General features: G+C 34.5%; 1 protein-coding gene across 6 annotated transcripts; it reads left to right on the forward strand.

The window, feature by feature from the left end:
* Window positions 1–1,439: 1,439 nt before the first annotated feature.
* On the forward strand, window positions 1,440–7,430 carry LOC107786572 (uncharacterized). 6 transcript variants are annotated; one of them, XM_016608071.2, is made up of 9 exons: window positions 1,440–1,538; window positions 1,810–1,860; window positions 3,433–3,691; window positions 4,363–4,505; window positions 4,640–4,736; window positions 4,836–4,946; window positions 5,073–5,348; window positions 6,122–6,459; window positions 6,955–7,430. In XM_016608071.2, the coding sequence occupies exons 3-9, from the start codon at window positions 3,538–3,540 to the stop codon at window positions 7,171–7,173; spliced, it is 1,338 nt and encodes a 445-aa protein (XP_016463557.2). In that variant the 5' UTR covers window positions 1,440–1,538; window positions 1,810–1,860; window positions 3,433–3,537; the 3' UTR covers window positions 7,174–7,430. The 6 variants fall into 6 exon arrangements, with proteins under 6 accessions (XP_016463557.2, XP_075089211.1, XP_016463558.2 ...); XM_075233110.1 differs by having other exon boundaries at window positions 4,839–4,946; XM_016608072.2 differs by lacking the exon at window positions 1,440–1,538 and adding an exon at window positions 2,116–2,168 and having other exon boundaries at window positions 1,597–1,860.
* Window positions 7,431–8,278: the final 848 nt, after the last annotated feature.

The following is an 8,278-nucleotide window of genomic DNA, read 5'->3' on the forward strand; positions in this document are numbered from 1 at the left end:
AGTGAATAAAGCTGCACAGAAACGAATAAATTTGGCTACCCAAAAAAAACCCTGATAAACTTGCGCAACAAGCAAAATCCTCTGACAACTTGCACACTTGTAGTTCTAATACCTGAAACAATAGAAGCAAACACCTATATTACATGTACTCGGTTTTGAGTTTTGCAGATTGGTTGTGGCTTACAAGGTTACATTCAACTGTCCACTTAAATATAAATTTTATACAAAATTTATACAATATGTCTTTTCTATATTTTGTATCTGATTTATACATAGTAAAAGTAAATTTCATACAACTAATTATATATTATACAATTTATATACAACTTATCTACAACTTTTACACATTATTTCTACCCAGTTAAATACAACTACAATAACATACAACTTAAATACCAATTTTATACAAAATTTATACAATATGTCTTTTGTATATTTTGTATCTGCTTTATACATAGTAAAAACAAATTTCATACAACTAATTATATATTATATAACTTATCTAAAATTTTCATAGATTATTTCTATTCAATTATATACAACTACAATATCATACAACTTAAATATAATTTTTATATAATGTTGTTCAACTTTCATACAATAGTAAATAAATAAAAGAAAAATATATAAAGAACAGAATACAATTTTTCTACAATTTTACTACAATTTCGTAAATATAATGTATATCATGTCTTCTTCTTCTTCTTCTTCTTCTTCTTCTTCTTCTTCTTCTTCTTCTTCTTCTTCTTCTTCTTCTTCTTCTTCTTCTTCGAGTTTCAATCTGAAATTCAGCCAAAATCAAGTCTAATCTTCACCAAAACCCTTCAAAATTGAGATATAAACTCCAAACCATATTCTCAATTGCTTGCAACAACACTCAATCCAAACAAATAATGATTTTTGAAAACCTAAATTCGAATTCAAAGCTTCAAAGTTTTTTAATGGCTGTCAATGGTGGAATTGCTGTTCTCTTTTCCTTCGCTTTACATTACTAAAATTAGGGATTGAGAGATAGAGAGAATTCCCAATTCTTTGCAACAACATCCAATTCAAACAAACAATATTTTTTGAAAATCCAAATTCGAATTCAAAGCTTCAAAGCTTTTTAATGGTTGTCAATGGTGGAATCGTGGGTGAGTGAAAGATACGTGGGGGAAAGGGTGGGGATGTGGAGAGAACGTAGGGGAGTGAAAGATATGTTAGAGTAATTTTAGGACACTAATTAATATCATTAATTTCTTTAAAATGTACATAAATGATAATTGGATATATAAAATGTTATTATAGTAAAACTTGAATAGAGAGGGTAATATAATTTCATACAGTGTATATAACGTAAAAATTCCCAAAAAAAATGATAAGTGTCCATAATTCTCCCTATGTCCAAATGCAATGTCTTAATTGTCCCCGTTCTTGCCATTTTGAGCTTATTCTGGCCACATGGATTAGCCAAAATAATAAAACTAAGCGAATATATAGAAGTTGTGAAACTCTAGCGCGTGTAAAACAGAATGATGCAGACAAACTCGACAATCAAGGTAAGTGACGGATAATTTAATTATGCTTTTATTTATCTTCAACCCCCCTCCTTTTTTAGATTTATCTTCCGACAAAAATATTAAAAATTTCGATTCCTGCTAGCTAGTCTTCCATTTTCCCTCTCTTTTTTTCTTTTTCACTCTTTGGAGGGAAGTTTTTTCGTTCAAACACCAAATTAAACATCTTCTTTCAGATTCTGTGCTGGTTAAACCCTAATTTTTCCTTTCCATGCTTCACTATCTTGAGCTGGCCATATTTTCATGCTTGCAGGAACTGATTTACTGCTTTCGCTGTGTGGTGTTTTTCAAGTTTAAAGTTTAGGTATGGGGATTTTTGAACTCTTTTTTTAGCTTAAATCAAGAGTCAGTCCTTTTTCTTTTTACTGTTTGCTACGTTTGTTTCTCTGTTCAGATACCACAGTTTTAGGGTTTTGAAATTAATTGAATGGCTTTTGCACTTCATTTAAAATTTACTTTCTGCTTATCTTGTTCTGTTTTGCTACATAAAGGAATCTCTAGTAAATTCAATGAATCAACTTCGTCTGTGAATCATCTATGTCCATTTTGTTCAATTCAGGTCAAACTCAGAGGATTCGTCATAGTTTACATACTTTTCTGCTGGTCATTAACGTACGGTAACTCTACCATATTATCTGGATTTTCGCTCACATACTCAGAGTTAATGGACTTGCCCTCAAAAAAAAAAAAAGAAGAAAAAAGGATTTTCTTAGTTGGCTCACTGGCTGCAATTGTTTGACCTGCAGAAATGAAAGAATTGAAATTCAAAGTAATTACTTGTAAATCTGATAGGGGAAGCTAATTGATGCATTAGTCGATGCATATATAAGCTTCTCTCTTCTGTTTCCCAGCCTTAGAATATTGTTCTTTGATTCTGCATCTTGTAAAATTTCAATAAGCATCTAGGACTTCATAGCTTTTGTACTAGGCTTGGCTTAAAGTTTCAGGGATAACCTACACATTTTTTGTCCTTTGCTTTTAGAGCCCACAATAATTGTTTTGCAATAGATGGAGCTGTAGTGTATTTCCTGAGAATGAGTGAATGATAAACGTTATAACATTATAGAGCAGCAAGAAGAGCAGGTTCGTGCAGAATATAACAGAGGCAGTCTTCTAATACCATGAAAAGATTAGCAAACATCATTCTAAAGTATCCTCGGATCAGTATTTTCTATGTTTGGGGTTATGTTGTTCACTGCATGCTTTAAAAAAATAAGTTAATAGCTTTAAAAGGTCAAAAGTCTTAAAGCTTTTGAGTCATCCGAAATTGATTAAATTATGTGTGGAATTGATTTCATGAACTTCCTTTATTTGTCAACACATGGTAAATGTAATTCTGAAACAAGAAATCCATTTTTTCCTCTATGGTTTTTACATTCGCTGGAAGGCACACTAAAACTCTTGCCCATCAGATGGCTTGTTTATTTGGTTGGGTCAAAATCCTCAGTGAGGCCAATGGGCTCAAGGAATTAGTATTGTTCAATTCTTAGCAAAGTGTATATACTGTTCGGATACTTGAAAATTTTCCTTTTTGAGGTTTTTTTTGTGGGGGGGGGGGGGGAGGTAAAGGTAGTTTCTTTAGAGAGGTGGAAATACACATTAGTTTTCCTCGATTTCTTCTACAAAAGTGTACTTAGTTACATTTTGTATGTGACCTTTAATTTTAAGCAGTCCTACCTATTAAATTATGCAATATATTTTCACGTATAGAATAGCATATTTTGTGCACATAACAATGCCATTATCCATTATGCATGTAGACAGGTTTCTATGGCTTTATACATTTGTTCATGCTTTTCATGATCATGTCTTCTATGCAGCTAAAACTTCTAACAAACTGTCTAATATCTGTTTCTTGACTGCAATTCTTCTCCAGGAAACTATGTGTACTGAAACACGGGGGTGATTCAATTCTTCTTTGTCACAGATATTAAAGCTGGACTAAAGCATCTACAGACTGGACTCTATCCTGTAGTTAGATATGCAGACTAAGAAAAAATTAAATGGAAGAAATCCCCGAGAGCTGGCTAGTCCAAAGGTTTCAAGACAGCAGCGGAAGATGTCCGAGAATGTGCAAACTCAGGCAAAGCAAGTTAAGGAACTTATAACATCTACAGTGAGGAAGCAAAAATCAGGTAAGTATTATATGGAACCCATCCTATGAGGACAGAGTAATTTGATTTATTTAATCTTTAGCTTAAGATGCTCGTGTAACGTGATATTTGGGGCATATATCTGAAAAATTAGCAAGGTTTGTAGCTCTTTATGTCTTTCAAGCTTCAACAGTATCTGTCTATAAATTTTTGCATATACATATTACCAAGTCAAAGAGCTTCTAGTTCAAAGTGCTTGTGATGTGGTAATGGTCTAATCAAACGTTTTTCATATTTATGTCGGTAAATGCTTCTTGCTTTCTTTTGGTGTTTTGCCTATATTATTCTTTGATCTCAGTTGCCACTGTAGAATGTTAGACTGTTCTCTCATAGAAATTTACCATCTAACAAGAATCAAAATCTAAAATGGCACAAGTTGGACCTATGTTCTAGCATTGAAATGATTTGCCATATGCTTTCACCATTCTGAGTATCTCTCTGTGTGCTTCTCTTCTCCTCTGGAACAATCACTGGATTATGGTGCGGGATTTGACCTTTGATTGTCCTAGTTGAAGCATATAGTGTTTTCCCAGTTAATTGTGATTAGCTTCTTTCCTGTTGACTCTACTACCTATTTATTTCATATAGTCCTGGAAGAGCACTTTATTTATCTGTGGCAACTTACCTTACATTTACCATATTTGGGTGTTTAGGAAGCAATTTCTTGAAAAAGATTGAGAATTATGTTGCTGCTACAGATCTGGATGTAAGATTTGGATTGGTGTCTGATGACACTTCTGCTGCTTCAGACGCACATGATGCTGTTCATGAATATAATACTATTACTATTAATAAGGTAACAATTTACATTTGCTTCATGTGGTATTGTTGGGAGTCTTAACTCACATTGTTAATATAGATACTTTGAGGTGAGAATTGCACTAGAATGGTTTGTTGTTGGATATTATCTTATTGTTTTTCTTAATGTAGGACTATAATGTTGAAACTGATAGTTGCACAAATGATACTATATTTTCTCCTACCTTCCATATATCCAGAACTATTGGAGGGGAAATTTCTAACAGAGGTAAGTAGATGCTTTGGCAGTAAAGTGTTGAGTAGGTCTGTGAACTAATGTTCTGATTTATTGTATATCATTCAAAATCCGGTCACATTTTTTCCTCAGCAGACATACCCAAATTCATTGAGCAAGCAGACCAGCCATTGCAGGAGCCTGGAAAGGAAAATATGGAAGTTGATCTGCTGACAAGTCATTTTGTGCTGGACGAGGCTACCGGTATGGTTTATTATGTGATAGTACATGTGCTGGTTATGTCAGACAGGATAGTCATTATTAATCAAAATTGAGATATGCCTTCTAATGTGTTCTTCAATTGCTAATTATGTGTTGGCTGTTGTGCAGATATAGGGGGCCAGCATATCTCCTCTGAAGTTTCAGCTGTGCATCTCTCTATTAAAGATTCAAAACTGGAATGCATTGATGAATTTAATCAATTTCAGTTGCCTGCTGATGTTAGTATGGAGGAAGAGGAAACTGAAGAGTTTGATGACTTTGATCCATATTTTTTCATAAAGAATTTACCAGACTTGTACTCAGTTGTTCCAACATTTCGGCCTGTGCTATTGCCTAAACAAACACGGAGTTGCCCATCAACCACTCTTGTTTTGGACTTGGATGGTATTGCAGTCTATATACCTAATGCTAAATTAATTTCTTCTTCTTTGGTAGTGGTCTGTTCCAGTAATGTTCAGCTTTGAAGGAAAAGGAATGTTTTAGCACATATCTCGAGAGTAAAATGGTATTCAGTTATTTTTCTCTAGACAGTTGTGTCCTTTTCTCCTTGGATGTTAGTGATCCATAATATTCTTCAATCTATATATCAACTCTTCTCTTAAGAATCTTGCTGAGTCAAAACAAGACATTTGGTCACGGATGAACACAATAACATATCTATACACACACACACAGAGTGATGGAACCTTTATAACTTTTGCTTTGCTTCTTTCACCCTTGGATTTGTTGTTGGCCTTCATTCTGCACTTTTTGTAGCTGGAGATTCTCTATGATAGATATTCCTTCTCTCTGATTAATAAGAAAGACAATATTTCCTTATCCTACCAAGGCTATCTGTCCTTTTATAGGCATATCATTTAAATTGTGGGATCTACCCTGATAACTCCAAAGAAACCATGGTTGAAAGATGATGCCATCCATTCCTTTAGAAGTATGTTGGTAAACATATTCATGTACATTGTTGATTGCCCTAGTGAATATGTGATGCACATTGAATTGCGTGCTCTTATGTTGTACATCAGACATGGGTGCTAAAGTCAATGATTCTTGTTTTCCTTTTCAATCATGTACTCAGGTTTCCTAGTCAAATCGTAGCATCCGCTCGTCATTTTCTTAATGGGCACTTTAAGCTGATTCTAATCTCATATATTTGACAGAGACCTTGGTGCACTCTACACTTGAACCTTGTGATGATGCAGATTTCACTTTCTCGGTGAATTTCAACCTGAAAGATCATAATGTATATGTTCGATGCCGTCCTCATCTTCGGGATTTTATGGATAGAGTATCCAGCCTATTTGAGATTATCATATTTACTGCAAGCCAAAGCATTTATGCTGAGAAGCTTCTGAATGTGCTTGATCCAAAGAGAAAAGTATTTAGGCATCGTGTTTACCGTGAGTCATGTGTATTTGTTGATGGCAATTACCTTAAAGATCTGTCAGTTCTTGGCCGTGATTTAGCACATGTGATTATCATCGACAACTCTCCGCAGGTGCTATGACAGAATCTCTCTTTGCTAAATACTATTTCCTTATCAAGATTCCTGATCCCCGCTCTTCCTGGTCCTTTTTGGTTCTTTCACATGATAAGTCCTGTTCCTTTGATTTCTTCTTTAAAGCAACCTGCACCATGAACAATTACAAGAACTATGAAACTTTCATGTTCATGAAAGCTGGAAAGAAACTTGTTAGTGGCTGGGCTTCCTCTCCTGTTTCTTAAAATGATTGAACTAATAATCTTCCTTGGTAGTATTGCTGAAAGCTTTAATACAAACCTTTTCAAAAATAGGTTGATGAAAGCTTATATATTGTCTTCATATTGGAATTTTCACACTGGATCACTTTCTTTGAGCATTATCTTGTATGGTAATGTGTTAATAATTGACAACTGCTTGAGTACTTGATGTGCTTTTGCGGGCAATTTATTCCTGCTTAGAATTATGTCATTCTTCAGTTTGTTATACTGATGTGGACGGTTTTATTTTCAGGCATTTGGATTCCAGGTGGACAATGGTATTCCAATTGAGAGCTGGTTTGATGACCGCTCTGACAATGACTTGCTCTCGTTGCTCCCATTTCTGGAAAGCTTAGTTGGAGTTGAAGACGTTAGACCAATTATTGCAAGCAAATTCAACCTTCGCGATAGAATAGCTGCTGCTGCTACTTGTCCTTTTAACTCTATTAGAGGTGATGCATTTGAGAGATAAGGAATCCGTGTCTTTATAGATTCAGTCTTGGTTACTTGAATTTTAGATTTCAATGGCTCTCGATGAGTTGCAGGAATCAGTTCTAATGTACCTTTGCGGATGTGAGTTTGCTAGAGGCTGATCTCTAATGTTGGTTAATTTATGTAATTCACATTTATGTAATGGTGCCATAACGACGCTTGAGATTGGAGGAAACTTCTCAATAAGGCTGTATCTGAAACGTTGAAATCTATCTCTTAACCTTAGTTTTTCTTTAACTACTCGGTTGCATTTTTTTTTTTAAAATCATTTATACATGCTCTGTATAAGATGTGGCGGTTCAGGGACACTCGGTAAGATTTTTCTTGTAATGGTGCTATAACTTGGGGTGAGTGTTCGGGTAGTTCGGAAGATATGAAAAATTTCGATTTGAATTTTCAATTTTCGGATTGAAGAAATTGCTTGCTAGGTCAACCTTATGGATAGCTTAGTGTAAGGATTCAAGTCCAATCCAAATAAACTTGGATTGGATTGGATTTTTCAGTTCGATTTCGAGTTAATTAGTTTGAATATTATAGGTTTTCAACTTTGAACCTATAAGTTGAGCTTTTCTTTTTACAAAAACAAAAAAATAAAAAATAAATTTATAAACATCAAAATAAGGTATTGTCACGATCGAAAACCCCTCCTTAGGAATTGTGATGACACCTATTTTTTGGAACTAGGTAAGCCTAACACTTACTGAATTAATAACATATTTTAACCAATGAATTAATAAACATGAACTAGAAATTTCTATACATAGCCAACAAACGTCAATAGATGTACAATATCCCAAAACCGGTAATACAAGTTACAAGCTCTATTGAGTTCATTATAAAATCTCTAAGTGCAACTATTCCGGAATCGAAACAAAGTAAAATTGAAAGTGATTCCGAGGCCTACGAACGTGATGGCAGGTATACATTGAAGTCTCCACAACAATACTCGATCAACTACCTACTGATCCACATGCTCCGAGGTACCTGGATCTGCACAAAAATGTGCAGCAGCTTAACATAAGGACTCCACATCGATACCCAATAAGTATCAAAACTAACCTCGATGGAGCAGTGACGAGGAACAG

This window comes from Nicotiana tabacum, chromosome 16 (assembly GCF_000715075.1).
Source record: "Nicotiana tabacum cultivar K326 chromosome 16, ASM71507v2, whole genome shotgun sequence".
Classification (NCBI taxonomy): Eukaryota; Viridiplantae; Streptophyta; class Magnoliopsida; order Solanales; family Solanaceae; genus Nicotiana; species Nicotiana tabacum.

Excerpts from the sequence above, each read along its gene's own strand:
- LOC107786572 (XM_016608071.2), top strand. The coding sequence starts at position 3,538 with ATGCAGACTAAGAAAAAATTAAATGGAAGAAATCCCCGAGAGCTGGCT. Across the intron at positions 4,506-4,639 it reads ATACTATTACTATTAATAAG|GACTATAATGTTGAAACTGA; the intron begins GTAACAATTTAC and ends TTCTTAATGTAG. Across the intron at positions 4,947-5,072 it reads TGTGCTGGACGAGGCTACCG|ATATAGGGGGCCAGCATATC; the intron begins GTATGGTTTATT and ends GCTGTTGTGCAG.